We start from the raw sequence: 24,911 nt of genomic DNA on the forward strand, positions 1-24,911 counted from the left end.
GGGATGAATAAAGGGGCACGATTACCTCTCTTGATCTAGATGTGAAACCCTTCGTGATGAGGTGGGCTATGTAGAAGGTCTTTCTAACCACTTTGGCAATGTGGTTTTCAGAGGAGAGATTGCTATCAACTTGGGTCCCCAGGTCCCTAATAACTTTCTCTGTAGTTAATGGGTTTCCGCCTATGTGGTAATTTGTGGGCACATTGTTTTTGCCAAAGGGTATGACTATACATTTTTTGGCATTTAGCTTTAAACCATGGCGCTGGCACCAGTTATCTGTCTCTGTGAGACCTTTTTGAAGGATGTTTGTGTCAGCTGGAGAGTCGATTATGGCGCCCAGTTTGCAGTCGTCTGCGAACTTGGTGAGCCATAGTCCTCCCACGTTTGCCTGTACCTCGGAAAAGTATATACCGAACAAGAGTGGTCCCAGGACAGAACCTGTGGGATGCCACTTGTGACCAGTTTCGAGTCTGACATGGCTCCAGCAACTCTCACTCTGTGGGTTCTGTCTTTGAGCCAGTTTGCGACCCATCTTGCGACATAGAGGTTTATATTTAAGCTGGATAGCTTATCTATGATGCCCGAGTGGGGTATTGTGTCAAATGCCTTTGCAAGGTCCAGATAGGCTGTGTGGACTACCTTCCCTTCATCTATGGCTTTGGTGACTGTTTCGAAGAAGTCAACCAGGTTCAAAATGCAGGATCTGCCCTTGACAAAGCTGAACTGGGTAGGATCTAGTGTCTGTAGGTCCCCAATGTCTTTGTTTATGAGCTCCATGATGATCCTCTTCATAGCCTTGCAGACTAAGCTAGTCAGGCTTATGGGGCAATAGTTTCCAGGGTCCGTAGAGGCTCCACCTTTGTGGAGTGGGACCACTGTTGCTGTACGCCATTCTGTGGGCACATATCCTGTAGTGAGGCTGAGATTGTATAGCTGTTTTATTTGAGGGATTAGTTCCTCTTGGAGTTCATGTAGGACGCAACCTGGGACGCCATCTGGTCCCATGGAAGCAGTGTTTTTTGCTTTGGAGAGGGCAGCCTTCACCTGAGCATCAGAGATGTTTGAGAGGCAGCCCTCTGCCGGAATAGATACTTGCTCTTTTCGGGGGGAGGGGGTGGAGAAGTTTGCACTGAACCTGTCTGCCAGGATATTGGCGATGTCTGTGGGTTCAGTGTATTTTTGTCATTTAGAATCAACTCAGAACAAGTCTGGGAGTTGCATCCCAGGTTCCTAACATAACTGAAAAAAGCCTTATGATTGTCTTTGGTGTCATGTGCAATTTTTCTCTCGAAGCTGGCCTTGGAGGATTTTATGAGGGATCGTAATTTTTTGCTAGTACTGATCAGAGATGCCTTCCCTATTAGGGATTTTGTTCCATCATGTAGTAGCTTCCTCCTTCTGTTGTACAGTTTATTTATGGCAGGGGTCCACCAGACTGGATGCCTGCCTTTGGATGATTGGGTCTTGGTTTTGTTTGGGATAGCATGATCCATGCATTCCTGGAGATGTCCGTAGAATGCATTTATATAGGATTCTGCAGTTTGGGCCGTAGTTTCCACTGGCCCTGGGGCCTTGAAGGATTCCACTTCGGTTTTGAGAAGTGAGAAGTTCGCTATTGAGAAGTTTTTCACTGTGGTTTTCTGGGCTGGGGGTGGGGTCGGGATGTGGACATCCAGTGAAATTAATTTATGGTCTGATCTTACCAATGAGGAATATACTTCTGGTGTGGAGCATAGAGTCCCCATGTTGGTAATGATCAGGTCTAGTATGTTGTCCCCTCTTGTGGGAGTGGTGACTAGTTGTTCCATAGCATTTGAGTTTATAATTTCCAGGAACCTTTGGGCTAAGGTGCTGGGGCTTGAGTAGTGCTCCCAGTCAATGTTTGGGTAGTTGAAGTCGCCCAATATAATGGTGTTCGGAGAGATCTTCATGTTCTCCAATGTTTTCAGGAAAGCCGAGTGGGATTCCTGACTTTGAGAGGGTGGTCTGTAGGATGCTATAAACTGAAAAGCAGTCTTGCCCACTGTTAGTTGCACATGGATGGTCTCCGATACGTGCAATGCCACTAACCTGGAGGTGTGGATATCCTTGATAAATATGGAAACTCCCCTCCTTTTGTGGTTCGGTCTGGGTTTTGGGGCGAAAAGCATGATATGAGGTATAGCCTAGTAGTGCTGGGGTGCTCTCTGGAGCCTTGAACCAGGTTTCTGTCACTGCACAGATATCGATGTTCTCCATACTGAGGAGAGCTTCGAGTGCGTGCATCTTGAGGTTAAGACTTCTGGCGTTAAGCAGCATTACCCTTAGTTTCTTGTTCCTTGTGCTGTCTATCAGGGTGGGTTTGACTTTTGAGCCTTGCCTAAAAAAGGCACTATGGGGGTGGCAAGAGCCTTTGCCAATATCCGAAAGCCCAGTGGTGACAGGTGCAAGCCGTCCCTAGCGAAGCAACGTGGCTTGTCGAGCATGTCATCCCAGTCTGACAGACACTGGATCCCCTTTGAATGACACCAAAATTTTAGCCAATTGTTAAAATCGATCATTTTGTCTTTGTACTGTGGCATCATTCTAGGTGAGGGTAAGATGCTGCTCAAGGTCAGGGTCATACCAGCCTGGGCTACATGATCAGAGAGCTCCTCTATGTCTCTTTTCATGTAGTCCAGGGAGGTACATCTCAGGTCATTCACACCAGCATGTACAATGACTGAGTCATATTTGTATTTGTTTTGGAGTGACCTGAGGGCTTGCATTATGTGGCGGATCCTAGCACCCGATATATGTATATATATATATATATATATATATATATATATATATATATATATATCATTAAAAGAGTTTAAGTCACCAAGATTTCAACCAAATCACTGACATTCAAAAAAAACAGAATCTATTCTCCTGCAGGGGGTAAGCCCCCTACCTGCACCCCCACACCCCCTGCTAATTATGCATACAACTTCCAAGATTGCACTACTATGGGGGAAGGCTGTAGTCTCTGATCTCCGCTGTAATGTGATCTAAGTCTTAAAAAAGCAGTCACAAGCAGTCCGCTGATTTTTGATCAGCTTTAATGTCTTTTTTCACTTAAAACAGTTTTCTCTCTAAAGGGTTAAAGGTAACCCATATATATATATATATATATATATATATATATATATATATATATATGTGTGTGTGTGTGTATGGATCTAGGACTATTCACTGAAAGTCAAATGACTGTGCACAAATCACTGAAAACACATTTCACTGAAAGTTGTATATGGCCTTTTCAGGTGTAGCCCCCCCACATAATTTGGATATGTATTATGTTCAGAAAAGAGTAACTTATTGGAATTGCAAGTATCCATGTGTATAGTTCAAAACATTTAAAATAAGTGGGGGGCACCCCCCCCCCCCCCACACACACCCCATTACTATATATACTAATTCCAGGGTTGCACTACAGTGGGGAAAAGGCCATATATAACTTTCAGTCAAATGTGTTTCAGTGAAATGTGCTTTCAGTGAATAGTCCTAGACCCATATATATATATATATATATATATATATATGTGTGTGTATGTATATGTCCATCCAGACTGAAATGTAATGTAAAAGTACTTTCTTTGTATAATTACTTTTAAGTGTGAAACACTGAGTGTAATGTACATTTAAGGATGGAATGGTTTTTGAATTATTATTTTATTTACATATTTGTTTCCATTTTCTAAATAGGATAGTCTGACTGAGCTAAACACCCTCTTTTCATAGGAGGCCTGGCAGGAGGCTCCAGCATATAGTTATCGACATATAAAGTACAGTAGATGCACATAAACAATTCTGAGATAAAATAGGGACAATAAAAATGAGAAATATAACACGAAATAACAAACAGTGAGTGAAGGTTGAAAGGAACTTGGCAGAGGAAAGTAATGCTCACTTTCATTTTTATGTATTGTCTTGAAACTTCAACAAAGTATGTACATTAAGTACAGTCTAAGTTAAAATAGTTCATACGGTCACAGGTAAGTACTAGGTTAACGACCACCAAAGCCTTTATAAGCCTAGCTGGATAACCCAACCCACTTGTACCCCTGTGTGTCATGGGCATTTATTAGGTGGGGGGATGTTAGGATGTTTCTAAAGGTTATATGGGGGGAGCATGGGGTTATGTTTGTTTTGGGCATAGCTACTATCTGCCTGTCTCTATCAGAGGCATGGGAGCCAGACCCAGTGTGAATTTCTAATTTCCCATCCATTTGTCAAGGTTACACTTAAGTAGGGTTAGGGGTGAACTCTTCTTCACATGTATGGGGAGCCTTTTCCAGAGCATGTGGATCCTCTGAGGCACATATCTGTCTCACCAGCATGCCCTATTTATGTTGCAAGCAAAATGTATATCTTTGGCTCTAGTAGTGCTGATGCTGTTCATTTTGCAGATGTGCAAAATGTCCATCAGAGTTGGATCCGAGGAAACCTTGTTTGCCAGGCATAGACTGCGTCTTAGTAAAGAGTAGGAGGCTGAGCATAGAGATAAGGCTTTAAAGCGATCCATACAGAGCAAGGGATTTATACCCTGGATTCTCCTGGTAAGGAACATTTATCGACATTGGTAGTGTAATATTGTTGGTGTGCATGTATATATCATTTTACTGTACACTTTCATAGGAAAAGTGGATTATGCATCAGGAAAATGTGTTCTGTCCATTTCTACCCGTTTCACATGGTTTACTTTTGTCAGTGACTGATAGTTCTAAACAAAGGGTCAGGAAACCAAAAAAGGTAGTTATTTCTATTTTAAGTAAAGTATCATTTAGAATGAAAAATATGAATAATAAAGTTTAAAACCCATCTTTTGTGCCAGTCCATTATGCTTAAAAGTATATTAGGCATGTATTGCATTTCATAGTTTCTGATATGCCTTCCTGTTGTGTTTTGTGGGGTAAACCTGTGTTTCATTTCTTGGTGGATAGTTGTGCCCATCTTTTGGGTGGAGTGGAGCAGGGTGTATGCAGCCCCAGTCCTTTAGAGGAGGTATAGCTGGGATAGCTTCACTGTGTGGATCATGAGGACAGGCTTTCTGGTCACCAAGACACAAACTGGTAATAACCTTCATTGTGAACTGGATGGGAACATGGAGCCACAGGAGCAAGGCATTTTGGGTCCTTAAAGTGACACGAGTTACTTGTCCCCCACCAGATGGGTGGGATTAAACTGTACAAGCGCTCTCCTTCCTAGGATGCTGTTGAGAGCACAGCCTTCCCCGACCACCTGTATGATGTCTCCACCAAAAGGTTCTTTCCTCCAGATAGCACTGGGGTAGTTCCTCCTGTAGAGGGCAATAAACAGACAGCATCCCTTTGAGGGAGGCTTCATGCTTAGCAAGCATGGGGGCAAAAAACACTTAGTGAAAAAAAAAACAGTATGTTGTAATCACTGATGCCTCCAAATTACAAATAGTGTTGTAAACTGTTAAATGTATGATATGGTATTGCATCGGCTCTGTCACATTGCATACATTAAGGCCCTTTCATGTTGCTTAGTCTGTATTAAAAGCCTTGGGCTGCCTGCATTTTATACAGATGACATAATCCTAGAGATTCCTTTGTATTTAAACAGCAGGTGACATACCCAGGAAACTCTTCATATCTTATTGTATGCTATAATTGAAAGAGGTGGGTCTCTCATTTTAGGCTTACATTCATTCATTTTCTGTTACCCACTTTATTCTGTAAAGGGTCATGGAGTGCTAAAGCCCATTCCAGCAGGCAACAGGTGTAAGGCCCAAAAACATTCCTGGTTGTAACTCTAGTTGCAATTACTCATGTATGTGTACATACATACACCACACACACACACACACACACACACACACACACACACACACACACACACACACACACACACCTACCTGCAGGTAGTTTGGTGGATTGCCAGCCTGACTTTGGCTTATATTAAGCACAGTGACGTAATACTAAGATCTCTACCTCACAGCTTCAGGGTGCAGAGTTCAATGATCAAACCACACCAACCATGGGTATATCCTCAATATATCCACACCCACTTGTAAGTTAATGCTTACGTAGGTGGTAAGCTGTGGAATCCACATGGTCTTTAAACCACAGATCATTTTCTGTACAGTAAGTTGCAATCACACAGTTTCTTTAACATTTAATAATCTCTATATTATGTTAGCAGAAAAATCCAGGGCTGACAGAAAGGTGAGTTCTGCATTATGGATGCAGTGGTGCAGCGGTAGCATTGTTGCCTCACAGCAAGAGGTTCTCCGGTTCAATTCCTGGCTGGAGTGCCTTCTGTGCGGAGTCTGCATGTCTTCCTTGCGTTCGTGTGGGTGTGCTGTGGTTTCCTCCCATGTTGCAAAGACATGTATCTGGAGCGTTCCTCCTCAGGCCTCTGCTGAAAATTAGCTTCATTCCAAGTCAGACTTTCCTGGCAAACAAATGATAAATAAGTAAATTATGTAATGCACTCATTAGGGGTCCTGTGATGTTCCAGAATATACCAATAACAAGTTTTTTTGTATCTTATTTAGGAGGGCTTTACTTGATTCTTTCATTTGTATTATGTAGTGTTATAAACCCACTGGGGTGCAGCTCTTGGTACTGGCTAATGGGCTCCATTTTTATTTGTTGAAAGTATTTTTTTCAAATGTTCTTCAACAGCTTATTTCAAAAATAATTCCATTTTCCTTTTTCACTGGAAATTGCACAGCATGAATTTTATACTTTACATGAACCAGTTCCATTCATTAGCTGGGCTGTTTATTGAAACAACCTGCATTGTGGATTACTCTGTCGTAGCTCTCATCCTTCAATCTTCAAAAAAATAAAACACCACTTCCTGTAACATGAAAAAATGGGCAAAATGTCTAACACTAACAGCCTACTTACAACTTCAACTAGGAGGTTCACAGCACGGTTAAAATGTGTGACTTTTTAAGACTCAAAATGAGTAACGTTCTACATAATGTGGTGCAAACGACAGGCAATCCCCATAAAGAAAAAGCAATTACAGTTTGTGGTATTCTCTCTTCTTGTTTAAGGGAAGGTAGAAACAGTATGGGACTGGTTAAGCTGCAAGAAAAAGTTGCGTGCAGCCCTTTCCTCTTTGGCCGGTACCTGAGGCAACTTGAAGTGAAAGCAAAACAGTGTTGTTAGTTGTGGTCTATGAATGGACAAAAGTGTGAATGTGGAAATGCGGAATTAGTTTTTTTCCAAAAGTGCTAAGAACTGCTACTGTTAGACGTGTCTCTGTGAGAATGTATGCATGGTATTTTGTTTGTACTGAGAAAGCCACGGTATGCATGCATGCATACTAAATGTACACAAGTCCAATTAATAAGACCCACAAAAAAGAAGGCAGGTTCCCTTTCTTATCCACTGCATAAGAAAGAGAAACTTAAGGGAATGGATGGTAAGTATTGTTTTATTCAGTTTTGCCCCATCTGTCTGTCGACCACCAGTCTATTTACAGACAGTGAGCCTGTTCGTTCTCTATCACTACTTGGGTCAACTGGAAGTGGTTGACTTTCAGACAGCCATCAGGGAGGTTTAAGATTTTTTTCTATTTTTGCACCTTATCCCCACATAGAGTCTGCGAAGTACTAGAGAGTAATACACAAATGGCTTTCACCAGATGCCACCCCTTTGCTTCTGGAAAGTTCCTCCCTCTCCAGCTGAAGCATGAGTAGTGATGTTCCCCGATTTCGCCAAGGAAATTGTTCTGAGTTTGTGTGCCATCAAGTGTGCACAACCCTCCCCATCCTCCCAGGAGATGCAAGCAGGAAAAATTAACAAAACTAACCAACTGAATAATTCAATATAATGCAGATGCACAAATTTGCAGTTCTGCAGTGTTTATGAGTTTGCAAAAACCTGTTACCTGAACTCAGTTGGAAGTATCACATGCTCTACCTGCAAAACGCATTGTTTTGTCGTAGTGCTCATGACTTTATCTGCAACTGCATGAGAGGTGCTAACATCAGGATAAAAAGGTGATAGAGTTAAGACTCAGGTGCAGTGCAATGCAAAGGGAAAGTGTGCGTTCAAATATGATGAAGTAAGAGATAGTGTTGTAGTGCATGTCCACTTTTTGTAGCTCCTTGCTGGTCAGTGGTATTTTATTAGTCCTTAGGACAGGCTTACCCTTAAACAGCATCTTTCTGACTGCAGTGGTAAGAGTATTTATTTTGTTCATTTCTGAACGGTGTAAACCCAGAAGGTGCAAGCACATCTTTTCAAAGGTAACCTGGAAGCAGTTTGTTTTAATTGATTGCTTAAATTCACACAGTTTGTAAGTTGAAATTGAGGTTGGGAGGGTAGCCTAATGGTTGAGGTGTTTGCCTTACAAACACAAGGTGCAGGGTTTGAGTCTCACAAGGGATAATTGGCTAGGCTTACAATGGCTCGCACGGGCAATTAGCTTAGTACTAATCTATCAACCTATGAGGGAGTCGAATTTACATGATGGACCTCATTAATAGTCCACAGCCTTACTGTTCTTAGTTGAAGGGTTATCATTCTTTTAGGGAAGCTCCTGCTTTGTGTACCCTTACACAGATAATGACCACAAAGTAAAAATCAAGTCCAGTGTCAGGTGCCAATGTAAGAAATTTGCAAAAGCCTTCTGGCTGTTTGGGGAAACTAATAGCAAGTGACCGCAGTTCCTAAACAGCAGCAACCTTTAATCATGTGTACTGATGCATACATTGTGGCATCTGGTTTTGACAGAGTGAGTTTATACTTTGAGTTTTATAGGAGGATAAAGTTTGCCTTTGGCCTACAATAATTTTCGGCAGACATCTTGATGCCATTGCACAGGACCACTTGCTAGTACTTGAGCACAGACCACTAACACGACAAATCTGTGAGGAGTTGAACAGCAGGTATCTATATAAAAGGCTTTGGAAGTCTAACACCGATAGAAGAGAGATTAGAAACTTGTTTCAGTTGCATGAATGTAGACGTTAACTCAGAGAGGGTCCCTCATTATCTAATGCATTCCTTAGGCATTTACAAATCACACTTAGTCTCTATGTCAAAGCTATTTTAAAGTCAAAGATAAATGACAGGGATGCATGTCAATGTGGTGCATGTCTGCATTTCTCTAAATAACATCATCAGAGCTAGTAAATGACATGCTGTCAGTAGTTTTCTGTTGGAATCTCATTGTTTGACTGACTTATTTTAACATCAGGAAAAAAGTAATAACATCCTCACGACTCTTCCAAAATTCATTAATCGGCAAAAATAATTTGTTGCTTTTAGAACTGTATTTCCAGACAGACAACTCTGATTCTGCTTTTGTGAAAGGTTTTATGTAGGGGAAGACAAGCCAAAACTCATTTTCACAAACTAGCTCTGGAACGTATTCTGCAGATGGAAGCTTATATTGCAGAGGGAGACTGTGTTTGGAAAACTGTTCTTTCATATGCAGTAGCGTATGACCAGTTATTTAAGTAAAACTGGAGCCATGCACACAGCTGACCCAGCTGGAATACTACCACAGCTCATTCCAGTTACCCCAACCATTCACTTGCTTCCAGCAGCCTCCCTTCCTCTGAAGTCACCAGCCACTACTGCCATATACTATTGCATTAACTGCTGATGTCCTAGTTTTCCTTGCACATTGTGCATTTTCGCAATGGCCCTAATCAGATCAGATTAGACGGGGTAGTGGTGCAGTGGTTAAAGTTGTTGCCTCACAGCACGAGGTTCTCTGGTTCGATTCATGGCTGGGGTGCCTTCTGTGTGGAGTCTGGATGTCCTCCCTCCATTTGTGTGGGTTTCCTCCAGGTGTTCTGGTTTCTTCCCACATTACAAAGATGTGTCTGGAGTGTTTCTCCCAGGGCCTCCGCTGAAAATTGGATCATTCCAAGTTGGACTTTCCTGGTAAACAAATGTTAAATAAATAAATAAATAAATAAATAAATAATAAATGTAGTAACTTATTGTACTAACATCCCTTACACTACTGACTGTTGAGATTGGCAGCACAAACTGTTTATGTGGCTTCTCTAAACCTTATTATATATGCATTTGTGAACAGATTCCCCATAGCTGGAACATTATGTCTCATCAGTGGCAGGACATCAATATAAAACAAGCCATGTGTCTAAACAAAGTATTGTTGTAAACGTCCCACATTTTGCTATTAACACAACCCCGTCTAAATAAGAGTATTAAAAAAAATCCAATCTGCAATCTATTGTTAAACTCTCAAATGTCTTAAAGCAGAAGATGTTAGGAGTAATCCTGGATCTACTACCTCATTTTTCCAAACCAACCCCCCAAAAAATAATAGTATCAAGTTAGCTGTACTTAACAATTGTAGTATAGGTGGGAGGGGAAAAGGGCACGAATAAAGTGGGCTTCATCGATCCTTCGAAAAGAACTAGGTGGTTTGGGATTACCTGATTTGAAGGGGTATTTCAGAGCTACACAGTTGAGACTCCTATACATAGCACAAACAGAAAGCTGTAATTCAAAGTAGAAAAGGATGGTGATAAATTGGGAGCAGAGCTCAAGAAATAATGAGAGACTGGGATTCTGGATGCAGATCCTTAAGGAAAATAGCAATAACCATACAGAATATTAAATTCATAAAATAACACTAAGTATTTTAAGAACTAAGCCAACATAAGAATGGAGAAAGCAGAGTCTGTTGATAGGTATGACTGAAATTAGAGGTACAGAGAATAGGCAATTGGGGGCTGGAATTTACTGTTGAAAACTGGCAAAGAAGTCAAGGTATTGGGATCAAATAATTAGAGAAGGAAAGGTAATAGAATGGGAAGAGGCCAAGAATACATTTGGACTGCAGGCTAGAGATTGCCTTCCTTATCAAGGACTGTTGTTAGAGTTTAGGCAAAGAGAAAGGAATATAGGGATTTTAAGTGAAAGACCACGGGTACAGTTTTTAGTTAAGTCTAGAACAGAAACTGTTGTTAAAAAAGGGATAATTAGTAGGTCATATAAAATACTGCACGATAACTATGAGAATCAGTCAGAGGGGGTTAGAAAAGATTGTCAAGAGAGATTTGATAAGCAATTCACAAAAAAACAGGTGATATATGTATTGCTCCCAAATATGCAACAAAGTGTAGAAATGTTAGGACTTTTGCTTGGAAGTGTTTGCATAGGTATTTTTATACTCCAAGCAGACTCCAAAGTATTTTCCCTTGGGTAGATTACAAATGTTGGAGGTGTGTTGGGGAAGAAAGAGGTAATTGGGAAGATATTCTTTGGAAGTTTAATGAGTTGGCAGACTTTAAAAAAAATCCCTGCAGATTACTCTGTTGGAAATATTGGGTGAGCAAATTGTTGTAACTAAAGAAATGTGATTCAGAATCAGAATTACATAGACAGAGTAAGGCCTTGCTGAGTTTAATTGGGATGGCTACCAAAAAAGCAATTACTAGAAAATGAAAATCATAGTCTAAACCAACCACACTAGTAGTAGTGAATATAGTAACAGAGATAAATGAACTGGAAGTAGGCTTTTTAGGAAAAAAGATAGATGTAAATTATATGGAAAAAATGGGAATTGTGGGAACAATACATACAGAGTAATGTTTTGGAGGAGGTATTAGGTTTAAGGAAAGGTAGGAATTGAGTAAGTTATGTAATGGTCAAATGACAGTGATTGTGTAGTAGGTTATACGTGACGTATAATGTTTGCAACTGAAAATTTGTCATTAAAGTTTGTTTTGTTTTATATAACTGTATGATTGCCTATGTCATAAGTGTTAATTCAATAATGATGTTTCTTGTTAAAAAAATAAAACAAATTCAAGGGACTAGCCTTGAAGCTTGGCTACTTCAAGAGGTGCCTTATTGTGAAGACAGCATTTTCCCTAAAGGATAACTTTCACCACACAATTCATTGTAAAAAAATATATGTATAGTTACCTCAGAGTCGACTGACCTGGAACCAATGCAGGGAGTGGAGCTTTTCTAGAATGAGAACATTTGGCTGTATCTGTGTAGATCAGTGGACCATTAAAACACTTCTCTCAAAGATACAAGACCTTGAATGTTATAATGTTGTATTATGGAGGGGTGAAGCCTTCTGCCAGGAATGGAGGATAAGAGGGGCTTGCCCTCGACTTCACTTAAGCAATATGCTAATCGTTTCAATAAAATAGTCTGTCAGTCTTCTTGGACTTGACAACCATACCATGTCCATTTTACTGGTAGCCAAACAGACAGTAATATTCGAATTTGATTGGTACATATAGATAATTCAATGAGTGACAAGACCACAGATTGGTTTGGGGTGTAAGCCATCCATTGGATGTTATGCTTTGTTTTTTTTTTTTTTTTTTTTTTTTGCTTTTTAAACCTCATCTTCTTCAGAACTTGATTTACAGGAACATTTATTTCTTGAAAAATAAGAATTCGGATATTAAAAGCTCAGAACAGGTTTTGCTACTGTGCATCCTGATGTGCCGTAATATAAACAATCGCTCAAAAATGTTAAGCGGTAAGGAAAAACTTCTCTTTAAATGAACAGCTGTCAAGATGCAGTCACTCTTACTAGGCTTCCAACCACTTTGGTGCTTCTTACTTCTGAAAGAGCCCTTTACAAAATTGCCTCAGTTTCCTGGAATGTGCTCCCCAGTGACATATGCAGTAATCATAGTCTATCCATCTTTTCATAAAATAAGCATTAATACTGCCTGAGTGCTACCAAAGCACCCTGCTTCAGGGACAGTGGGTAGGGGTTTAATCCTGGACAAGTAACACATTACTGCCTTTTATTGCTGTAAGATGCAATACCGATCTAGAGCTCGGCTACCTTTCTACACATGTGCTAAATGTGTAAGTATTGACATTGGCTTGTATAAAAATAAAAAAAAATCCCTTTATTATAAAAACAAGCCGCAAAATTCACCTGAAAAATCCAAATCTGAACCCCAGGAATGGGACCGTGAAAATATTCTCTTTAAAAAAAAAATCATGTTTATTTATTCACCTTTTTTATAATGTTGTGCTTATTTGTGCTAGTGTGCTGTATAATTCCCCACTTTATATTCATGTATAAGTTATACTCTTTTTGCTTACTCCTTTGTATGAATTTTCTTTTTTACTTCTTTTGCATGGCTCTCCCTTTTTATGGCTTGTCCTTTATTTTCTACATTTCTTATGTAAGTACTGCTCTGTCAGACTGATCTCTGGATTAACTGAAAATCACAGTTTATTATCTGTATTTATTTAACTTGAATTGTGCCTGTGTTCTTGGTCATGACTGAAAGGGGTTTGTGTCAGTCTACCTATCCAGTTAACAAATAAGTAAATAAAAAAATGAAATATATGTTGTACAGTATGAAATAATCACAGATGTTCTTTATATTACATGTCATGTTATAACTCCAGGGCTTCCCTCATATTATAGTTCAGAAAATTTTTCATGTTATGTACATGTAACATAAGTTTTGGGAATGCAACACACTATGTCATAAAAAAACAGGAAGTTTATTTCTGTTTTTGCAGAGTCTGTAAACGAATTGCTAAGTTATGTTATGTATGCAGATATCTGTAATTGTATGTCATTGCTTTAGAGGTATTCATTGTTGCAGGTGATATAATTTGGGTTACTGCAGAATGATGCAGGGTAGGAGTAAGCAGCAATTTGAGACAGTGACGACACTGTCACTTCCTGATAGATGGCATTTTTTTCTTTTGCCCTCAGTCTACTTTACTGTGAGCCCAAACAATTGTGCAGATGGATCCCAAATAACCAAGTCCACACATAGGCATCATATGTCTATAAGGTGATCAGATTTGTACTGAAGATAATTTAGTGCTATGTGCTTAATGCCCATATACGTGGTGGACCTTAGTGTGTTCCTCATGTTACAAGGTTCTTTGGAAAACATGGTTAGCTGTGAAGCTGAGCCATGTCCAGTTTTGTGCAGCGATACATAGGATCTAAATCAGATGTTCATAAGCACGCTTATGTTGCTGGAGGCCACAATTCATTTAGTTTGTGGCTTTACTGTGTGTAACTAATGAGCAGGCTTACAAACCAGATTGTTTCACTTCTACCAGTGAAGCTTGTTTGGTATGTGACTCTGGATAAGAGTGTGTCACATCTATAGAAATTGGTGCATTAATGTACAGGTCTGTGGATGCCCAGGACTACAGTGTAAATGAGAGATTGCATTTATCTCTACCTTTCTTGATAAATGAAGTGCCGTAACAGTTTTAAGAGCCATTGTGACACCTGACTGGAAAAGTAGATAAAATGAATTTGCTGTTATATTTTGAAAGGCATAAATACATACCTGTCAGCCTCTTGGTGCAAGAATTCTAAATAAAAAGAGTAATAGTGGAGGGGACAAAGGTCCAAAATTAGGAAAGGTTTTAAATATTGTGCTTATAAACTTAGAAAGTTGATAAAAATAACAGATTTTGCAGTGACCTTCATTTTTTTGGAGGATGTGAAGTCTGAAACTTTTATTTTGATGACTTCAGTCCTCAGTAGTTTAACAGAAAATCACAAAATTTAATGAGAAATAGTAAAAATATGAGGCAAAAATCAGGACTCTGTATGAAATTCTAGCAATTGAGGGGTATACATGAAAGAAGCTAAAGCTAAAATATAAAATCTGTAAAAGTTACTTGTGTTTGATTAGTGTATAGTCCAGAGTCTGAAACTGGTTCTCTTAAAGGGGACAAGTACTACAGCAGTCTTGCAGGGTGGGAATGAGAACTAGGTTGTTTGTTCTAGTCCTAGTTGCTTTCTGTTAGCTAACAATGCTGACCTTTGAATAGTCCTTTAATTCTCCTTTCTTTTTCCCCATTTTCTGACACAGGTTTAAACAATGAAGAATATCAAGTAGTTATAGGGAATGACACAACTCGCTACATTGTCGATGATCTGGAACCTGCAAGCAATTACACATTTTACATTGTGGCGTACATGCCCATGGGAGCTAGTCGAATGTCAGATCATGTTGTTCAGCACACACTGGAGGATGGTGAGTAAAAGGCACTGTCTTGAGACCAGCCCACAGTCATGCATTATTCACTTAAATATGACCGATGTTACAAGAGGTCATATGGGAAGAGAGTTACAGCAGTGTTAGAAACACTTTCATCATTGCTGATTTTCTTCTGTGTGATGTTTTAATTTTGCACAGAACGAGAAGTCATACCAGCTTGTTGACTTCTTATGCTGAAGTGACAGTGTGATTATGTCTGGTGCATTAGAGTCATGGGTTTGATTCCTGCATCTTCTATCAACGTACAGTGTTACATTTTACATGTTATTTAATTTCTCTCTGTTACTGTCTGCGTTCTGGGAGTAGGTACCCATGGATCTTACCCACTTTGTAAATATTACATAACCAATGACAAACTGCAGCAGAAACAGTCTGTCATGGAACTGTAGAAGATTCGTTCAAATACTGTTGAGTGTAAGCAGGATGTGAGAGTGTGGCTTATCAAGGTTTAACTGAAGTTCCTTAAAGTCTGTCTTCAGTATTCTATATTTACTTTTTATTGCACTATTTCTGTTTGACATATGTTGAGGCCTAAACTACAGATTGTTGGAAAATAACCATTGGGTGATTTGCTACTCTTCCAGATTACATTTCTGTGTTTGCTTTCGTCTTTACCCTAATAAAATTGGGAAACCGATGTTCTACCCTTTGATGACCATTTGGGTATTGAGTAAGGAGTAGGAGATTCAGCCTTGATAACTCATATTTTTTAAATGCTGCGGTACACTCATTTGCCAGAAGCATGGGGTATTGGGACGTTAATGCATTAAACATTCTCTAGCTTGCATGATGGCATCTAGACGTGAGTGTCTTCTGTTGTTGTCCCTTTCAGTACGCTTTCCTGTGTAAGTATTCATAACATACACAGGGTTTAAGCAGGCAGCCCAAAACCCTCAGGTTTCCAGCCCCCTCCCCACCAAACACTTTGTGCCAGGCTGACCCTCCAGCCTCTAGCTGTTATGCTTACCTTGGTCACTTGCTTATTAGGTCCAGTCTGTCATTCTTCACTGTTAGCTTGCAGAGCTTCTCATGTTCTGGAACCCTTCTCTTAGTACAAGTGAGAAACTACCTGTCACTGGTGCCATTATTGGTTCCCTCCATCATTCATGGTCTTGATTTGGTCTGCCTTTTTGGAAATGTTCAGATTGCCTTGTTAAACTATTTGCACTGAGTGTGTGACTAGGATGTACATGAGCTTTTAAAGATCTAGATGGTTTAGAAATTGTTCTTTGTTTTTGAGCTGTGGCTGCTGGGATAATGTTATGTTTCTCATAACATTTTCCAGTGTTGTAACGGTTCTTATAATAGGCATTAAAAGGAGAAATATGAATGATGTATAATATTTTAGAACATGCATAACAATAGATGTCAGTTGAATCAGAAACCTAATAATTTGTATTATTAATTTCTTTATTACAAAATCTTCTGTAGGAATGTTTTTAAATTAAGCATGCCTCTATTTCCAGGCTATGTATGAATGTTTTAGAGTTATGCATTTTAATTTCCAGAAGAGCATACTGGAATCACCTTAAGGAATGCAAGGCATACACAATTATATTCGGCAGCATTTTAATTTCCTTGATGATAAAGCTTGTTTCTGGTTTCATCGAAATGCTTCTGTGTCATTGCAAGAGGACAAGAAGGCAAGGTGTGTCTTTTTACTGACAGCACAGTGTTGTAGCTTGCCTTGATGCACAAAGTGAGGTAGACAGAAAGAGGAGAAAGGCCTTGGAAAAGTTGAAGGAGTAGTGTGCAATATGATAGCTTCAATTTTCTCTAAGGAACTGCACCTGGGAAATAAATGCCCAGGTCAAGAGTATGCAGTTTTAGCAACAATATAAGTGGAAAGGGACCTGGGGCAGTGATATCAGATGACCTAACATTAAGGAAGCCATGTGAGAAAACGTGAAAGCAGAATAAAAGGCTTGTATAAAATGAAAGAAGCATAAATTAAAAAAGATAAAAAAAAACAGAGACGTTATTATTTTCTGTACACAGTAGATAAACCCTTCTTACATGTAGTCCTACCTCAGAAGAACACAAACAAGTGCAGTTTTAAGGGGAACAGTAAAAGCTATTCTGAGTATGGATTACTGAACCCACAGACATTGCCAACATACTGGCAGACAGGTTCAGTGCAAACTTCACCCCCCTCTCCCCCCCTAAAGGAGAGATAACTATCCCAGCCGAGTGTAGCCTCCCGGACATCTCAAATGCGCAGGTGAAAGCTGCTCTCTCTAAAGCTAAAAACACAGCATCAATGGGACCGGATGGTGTCCCCGGCTGTGTGCTACACGAGCTAAATGAGGAATTAAACCCGCACATAAGGCAGCTGTTTAATCTCAGCCTTACCACAGGATACGTGCCCAAGGAGTGGCGTGACGGCAACTGTGGTCCCACTCCACAAAGGTGGCGCCTCACGGACCCTGGTAATTACGCCCCATAAGCTTAACAAGTCTAGTCTGCAAAGCTATGGAGAGGATCATAATGGAGCTCATAAACAAAGATATAGGGGACTTGCAGACATTGGACCCGACCCAGTTTGGCTTTGTCAAGGGAAGATCATGCCTTTTGAACTTGGTGACTTCTTGAAATAGTCACCAAGGCCATTGATGAGGAAAGGCAGTCCATACAGCCTACCTTGACCTTGCAAAGGCTTTCGACACAATACCCCACTCGGGTATTGTAGAAAAACTTACCAGCTTAAATGTAAACCCATATGTCACAAGATGGGTTGCAAACTGGCTTAAGGACAGAACCCACAGGGTTAGAGTTGCTGGCGCTGTGTCAGACTCCAAGCCGGTCACAAGTGGTGTCCCACAGGGCTCGGTCCTTGGCCCCTATTGTTTGGCATCTACTTCTCAGAAGTACAGGCCAACATGGGAGGACTTTGGCTGACAAAGTTTGCAGATGACTGCAAACTGGGCCATAGTGGAAAGTGCATCGGACACGGATATCCTTCAGAAGGGACTCACGGAAACAGATAGCTGGTGCCAGAGCCATGGCCTGAAGTTAAACGCCAAAAATGTATAGTCATACCCTTCGGGAAAAACAAGGTAACCCCAAGCTACCATATAGGTGGCAATCCACTAAGCACAGAAGAGGTTATCAGGGACCTGGGGACCCAGGTTGACAGTGGCCTTTCTTTTGACACTCACATTGCTAAAGTGGTTAGAAAGACCTTCTACATTGCCCACCTGATCATGAAGGGATTCACATCCAGATCTAGTGAGGTCATTGTTCCCCTGTACTCTTCACTTATCAGACCAATGATCGAGTACAATGCCCCATTCGGGATGTATCTCACCCGACATCTGCAGCAATTGGAGAGACCCCAAAAGTTCCTCACCAAAAGGATAAAGGGACTCCAAAATCTGTCATATGCTGCCAGATTGAAGAAACTCCAGCTCTATTCAGTCGCATACCGTCTGCTCAGAGGTGACATGTGCCTGACATACAAGGCCATGTCCAACCCGAATTAATGGACATGCTCCACCTCAAACAATTCAAATCCACCAAAACCACTAGAGCAAGCGACTTAAACCTTAGCACGGATATAAATAGGACATGCTGGAGGGATAGATTTATCACTCAGAGACTCCCTATGCTGTGGAATAAAATCCCGGTCCATGTGAGGCAGAGCACCTCGCTGACTCTGTTCAAGAGAAATCTAGACCTGTGGATGGGAGATCGTAGGTTTACCCCGGGAATCATCTCTGGGTCACTGCTGGACAGAGGCACAACAAACTAATGGGCACAGTATTTTTTCATATAAGGGGTGGCGTAAGCCACAATAATTTGGGCTAGGCTTATAAATGCCTTAGGGCAGATAGCCTAGTATAAACCTATGAACCTATGAACCTATTACAGGCTATACAAATGGAGGCAAATCTTCGAAAAAATGTTGGGGGAAGACATCGTAGAGATTTTCAAATGTGTGAAACAAAATCAAAGTATTTTAGGATCCTATCAGTGTTCCAAGAAAGAGGTGTAGGAAAACAGCTGCACATTCTGAAGCAAGAAGTAAATGGTTTAGTGACAGTAAGAGCATTTTTTTAAATGTAACAGTGGAACAACTTTCTGCAAAAGGTTTGGTCAAAAAAAGAATGTAAAATCAAGAATGAATAAGATTGTTTTTTTCAAGGGAGTGGGTGATTAAGCTGCAGGTTAATCAGCACTACATTATACAGCAGACTGGTAAGTTGTCAGACTGGATGTGCAAAGTGGTGGTCCCTGTTTGCCTGCAAGGTTCAAAGGTCATTACTAGGCATGTGGTCAAGGAGGCCATTAAGGAGTCTATCCCCATTTTCCCATTGCTCTAGAGCACTGTCTGGTTAAATGACTTGCTCAGAGTCATACCGTAACAAATGAGGGCCGAGGGAATCAAAGTCGGGACAACAGATTGAAAGTCATGCAGTTAAAAATAATAATAGTTACATAAGAAAAATCCATTTTAGTAACATTCTCCCTCCCCCACCTTACTGTCTGGCTCCTCTTCCTTTTCTTCTTTCCTTCTTTGGCTTTCAGCTGACTACAAAAATGGAAGGTAAGGAATGTGTGGTTCATCATGGGACTGGAGGGTGATTGCCAGCTTGGGAAAGTATTATTGACATAGTTATCTAAATGTTTTGGAGTAAATCCTAGTAGTTACTGGTGCTGTACCTACTTCTTTCAGATATTTAGGTATATTATGTACATAACTTCCATTTTTAGGCTACAGGAGTCACTAACTTTGGACATCTGTCAATTAATTTTCAAAATAAATTGACCTAGACTTTCAAATGCAAATAACCCCTTGAGCACTGTACCTCTGCAGCATGAGGTATCCTAATGTGTGGGGCTAAATCGTTTCTGCTTTTTGTTAACGTATCAGGTGAGTGAGTATAATAAAGTGTACGGTATCATTTGTTCTTGCACCTGGTTTATGTGCACACATATATTTATATGACTGTAGATATGTGTGTCCTCCTCCCAACAAATTCCAACACATGTGAGAGATGCAACCATATAGCCAAACGGGAGGCTAAGCTCTCTCAACTCAGTACTGGCATAACCAGTCAGGAGGAGAAGGAAACCACACTCACTACAATTCCAGTCTCACATAGACCTACCACGACAGCAAACCAAACACATAAACACACAAAAACATACTCGGAGGCTCTAAATAATAATCTGCCTAAGCAGCAGAGACCTCCAAAGCAGACACCCAAGCAACCGCTACCCCAAAACAAAACACGTGCAACACATAGCTCACAAAGCCAGTGTGCTGAACAGTCACAGCCATTAAGGCTAAACAACACACCTGATACACTTGTAATAGGTGACTCTATCGTTAGGCACATTGACGTCCCGCTCACCAGGCTGAACAAGGAGAAGGTCACGGTGAGCTGAATGTCGGGCGCTAGGATCCGTCAGATAACACAAGTACTCAGGTCACTCCAAGGCAAGTACAAATATGACTCCGTCATTGTCCATGCTGGTGTGAATGACCTGAGACGTACCTCCCTGGACTACATGAAAAGAGACATAGAGGAGCTCTCTGAGCATGTAGCCCAGGCCGGTATGACCCTGACCTTGAGTAGCATCTTACCCTCACCAAGAATGATGCCACAATATGAAGACAAGATGATCAATTTCAACAATTGGCTTAAGTATTGGTGTCATTCAAAGGGCATCCAATGCCTGTCAGCCTGGGATGACATGCTCGACAAGCCACGATGCTTCACTAGGGATGGCTTGCACCTGTCCCCCCCTGGGCTTTCGGATATTGGCAAAGGCTCTTGCTACCCCCATAGTGCCTTTTTTAGGCAAGGCTCAAAAGACAAACCCACCTCCATAGGTATCACAAGGGATAAGAAACTAAGAGTAATGCTACTCAACGCCAGAAGTCTAAACCTCAAGATGCACACACTCAAAACTCTCCTTAGCATGGAGAACATCGATATCTGTGCAGTAACAGAAAACTGGTTCAAGGCTCCCGAGAGCACCCCAGCACTACCAGGTTATACCTCATACCATGCTTTTCAGCCCCAAAACTTGGACCGAACCACAAAAGGTGGGGAGTATCAATATTCGTCAAAGATACCCACACTTCCAGGTTGGTGGCACAGCACGAAGCATCAGAGACTATCCATGTGCAACTAACAGTGGGTAAAACTTCCTTCCAGTTTATAGCCTGCTACAGACCACCCTCCCAAACCCAGGAACCCCACTCGGCCTTCCTGAGAACACTGGAAAATATGAAGGTCTCTCCAAACACCATTATATTGGGTGACTTCAACTACCCAAACATAGACTGGGAGCATTACTCTAGCTCCAACACCCTAGCCCAAAGGTTCCTAGAATTTATAAACTCAAATGCTATGGAACAACTTGTTACCACTCCCACAAGAGGGAAAACATACTGGACCTGATCATCACCAACATGGGGACTCTATGCTCCAGACCAGAAGTGTATCCCTCACTGGTAAGATCAGACCATAAACTAATCTCACTGGATAGTCACATCCCGACCCCACCCCCTGCCCAGAAAACCACAGTGAAAAACTTCTCTAAAGCAAATTTCACACTCCTCAAAACCGAGGTGGAATCCTTCAAAGCCCCCAGGCCTGTGGAAAATACGGCCCAGACCACAGAATCCTTTATAAACGCATTCTATGAACACCTTCAGGAATGCATGGATCATGCAATCCCAAATAAAACCAAGACCCAATCCTCCAAAGGCAGACGTCCTGTCTGGTGGACCCCAGCCATAAACAAACTATACAATAGAAGGAGGAAGCTACTACATGACAGAGCAAAATCCCAAAAAGGGAAGGCATCTCTGATCAGTATTAGCAAAAAACTATGGGCACTCATAAAATCATCTAAGGCCAGCTTCGAGAGAAAAATTGCACAGGACACTAAGGATAATCACAAGGCTTTCTTTAGTTATGTTAGGAACCTGGGTGGGAATTCCCAGATATGCTCAGAATTAGTCCAAAATGACAAAAAATACACAGAACCCACAGACATTGCCAGCATCCTAGCTGACAGGTTCAGCGCAAACATCTCCCCCCCTCCCCACCAAAAGGGCAAATATCGGTCTCAGCAGAGTGCTGCCCCCCTGACATCTCAGATGCTCAGGTAAGAGCCGCCCTCTCCAAAGCAAAAAACACAGCATCAATGGGACCAGACGGTGTCCCGGGCTGCGTCCTACATGAACTCCAAGAAGAGCTAAACCCAAACATAAAACTACTGTTCAATCTCAGCCTTACTACAGGATATGTACCCAAAGAGAGGACAGAACCCACATGGTTAGAATTGCTGGAGCCATGTCAGACTCCAAACCAGTTACAAGTGGCTTCCCACAAGGCTCAGTCCTGGGACCTCTCTTGTTCGGTATATATTTCTCGGAGGTACAGGCCAACACGGAAGGACTGTGGCTGACCAAGTTCGCAGATGACTGCAAACTGGGCGCCATAATCGACTCTCCAGCCGACACAAGCATCCTCCAAAAGGGCCTCATAGAAACAAACAACTGGTGCCAGAGCCATGGCCTCAAGCTAAACACCAAAAAGTGTATAGTCATCCCCTTTGGCAAAAACAAAGTGCCCACAAATTACCACATAGGTGGTAATCCATTAAGTACAGAAGAAGTAATTAGGGACCTGGGGACCCAAGTTGATAGCAATCTCTCATTTGACAACCACATGGCCAAAGTGGTTAGAAAAACATTTTATATAGCCCACCTAATCATGAAGGGCTTCACATCTAAATCAGGGGAGGTCATCGTGCCTCTTTACTCATCCCTCATCAGGCCCATAATTGAGTACAATGCCCTTTTTGGGATGTACCTTACCAGACACCTGCAACAACTGGAAAGACCCCAAAAGTACCTCACCAAGAGGATCAAAGGGCTCAAACAGATGCCATATGCTGCCCGGCTAAAGAAACTCCAGCTCTACTCAGTGGCATACCGCCTGCTCAGAGGCGATCTGTGCCTGACGTATAAAGCCATGTCCAGCCAGGAATTAATGGACATGCTGCACCTCAGAAAATCCAAATCCCATCGAGCTACACGCTCGAGAGACTTGAACCTCAGCACTGAAATAAATAGGACATGCTGGAGGGACAGATTCATAACCCAGAGGCTCCCTTCACTCTGGAATAAAATCCCAGTCCAGGTTAGGCAGAGTTCCTCATTGACTCTTCAAGAGGAATCTTGATGAGTGGATGGGAGATCGTAGGTTTACCCTTGGTATCACTTCTGTGTCACTGTTAGACAGAGGCACAGTATACTGACCCTGAAAAAGGGCATAGCAAAATTAATTTAAAATGGGTAGCGAAAGCCAAACACACTCTGGCTAGGTTTATAAATGCCCTAGGGCAATAGCCTAGTATGAACCTATGAACTTGCACACACACACACACACACACACACACACACACAGATGTGCATACATTTGGCAGGTTGGGAGAGATGTGGTCAGTTTATAAAGCATGATGTTTAAATAGCCAAAGGTTGTAAGCTGTTTGTTTACAGTAGTTGTTGAGGGTGGTGCCTGATACAGATGGTTATTATGGATTACTTTCATTTTGTGTTTAGGAATAACTTGTTTGGTTTAAATGATTTTTAAGCATGAATACAGTGGCATCTGATGATTTTACTGAGCAGAATGACATTCTTGGCTTCCATCCCAATGATACTTTACCACAGTGTCCTCTGAAATAGTGCCTTAAAGTAGAAACATGAATTCTAGTGAAGGTGGGAGGCTAGGAGTACTTAAAAATGTGGCAGTTTAGCACAGAAGATTAATGCTCTGAGTTGGTAGTAAGCTTCTTCCTGCAGTCCAGCGTTCGATTGCCTCAGTCTCAATTTGCCTAATGTACAAGTCTGAACAAGTCACTTATCAAACAATGTTACTTGGTTTTACCTCAAAAGAAACTTGTGCCTACTGAGTTTATCTATTTAACGAATTAATATAACAAAATACAGTTGTGTTAGTAAAGAAAGAAAGGAAGGTGGGAGAAAAGGTCAAGGGCTACATGACCAGCTTTTCATGATTTGCTATGAAACTGGAGCCATGGTTTATTGTAACAACTGACTTTAGAGGCTAGATATTGTAACAACTGATTTTAAAGAGGCTAGATATTGTAGCAACTGGCTTTAAAGAGGCTAGATATTGTAACAACTGATTTTAAAGAGGCTAGATATTGTAACAACTGATTTTAAAGAGGCTAGATATTGTAACAACTGATTTTAAAGAGGATAGATATTGTAACAACTGATTTTAAAGAGGCTAGATATTGTAACAACTGACTTTAAAGAGGATAGATATTGTAACAACTGATTTTAAAGAGGCTAGATATTGTAACAACTGATTTTAAAGAGGCTAGGTATTGTAACAACTGACTTTAAAGAGGCTAGATATTGTAACAACTGATTTTAAAGAGGCTAGATATTGTAACAACTGACTTTAAAGAGGCTACATATTGTAACAACTGACTTTAAAGAGGCTAGATATTGTAACAACTGATTTTAAAGAGGCTAGATATTGTAACAACTGACTTTAAAGAGGCTAGATATTGTAACAACTGATTTTAAAGAGGCTAGATATTGTAACAACTGACTTTAAAGAGGCTACATATTGTAACAACTGACTTTAAAGAGGCTAGATATTGTAACAACTGATTTTAAAGAGGCTAGATATTGTAACAACTGACTTTAAAGAGGCTAGATATTGTAACAACTGACTTTAAAGAGGCTAGATATTGTAACAACTGATTTTAAAGAGGCTAGACTGCAACAGAGGGTAGCTGGCCAAGCCACTTTTTTTGTGAGGGGGATTAGTAACCACTTTTTTTGTAGGGGAAGGTAACTTGTATGCTACCTGTTCCTGATATGAAAACCAAGTGAATTATGGAG

The 24,911-nt window shown here is 40.9% G+C and overlaps 1 protein-coding gene across 1 annotated transcript in view; it reads left to right on the forward strand.

The window, feature by feature from the left end:
* The window catches only part of PRTG (protogenin), a 627,066-nt gene that overhangs the window by 376,024 nt on the left and 226,131 nt on the right, over window positions 1-24,911 (forward strand). Inside the window, exon 9 of the mRNA XM_044078520.1 lies at window positions 14,816-14,980. Within this exon, the coding sequence (XP_043934455.1) occupies window positions 14,816-14,980 (165 nt within the window). The remainder of the gene's footprint in view (window positions 1-14,815; window positions 14,981-24,911) is intronic.

This window comes from Protopterus annectens, chromosome 7.part1 (genome assembly GCF_019279795.1).
Source record: "Protopterus annectens isolate FY-2018-M chromosome 7.part1, PAN1.0, whole genome shotgun sequence".
Classification (NCBI taxonomy): domain Eukaryota; kingdom Metazoa; phylum Chordata; order Ceratodontiformes; family Protopteridae; genus Protopterus; species Protopterus annectens.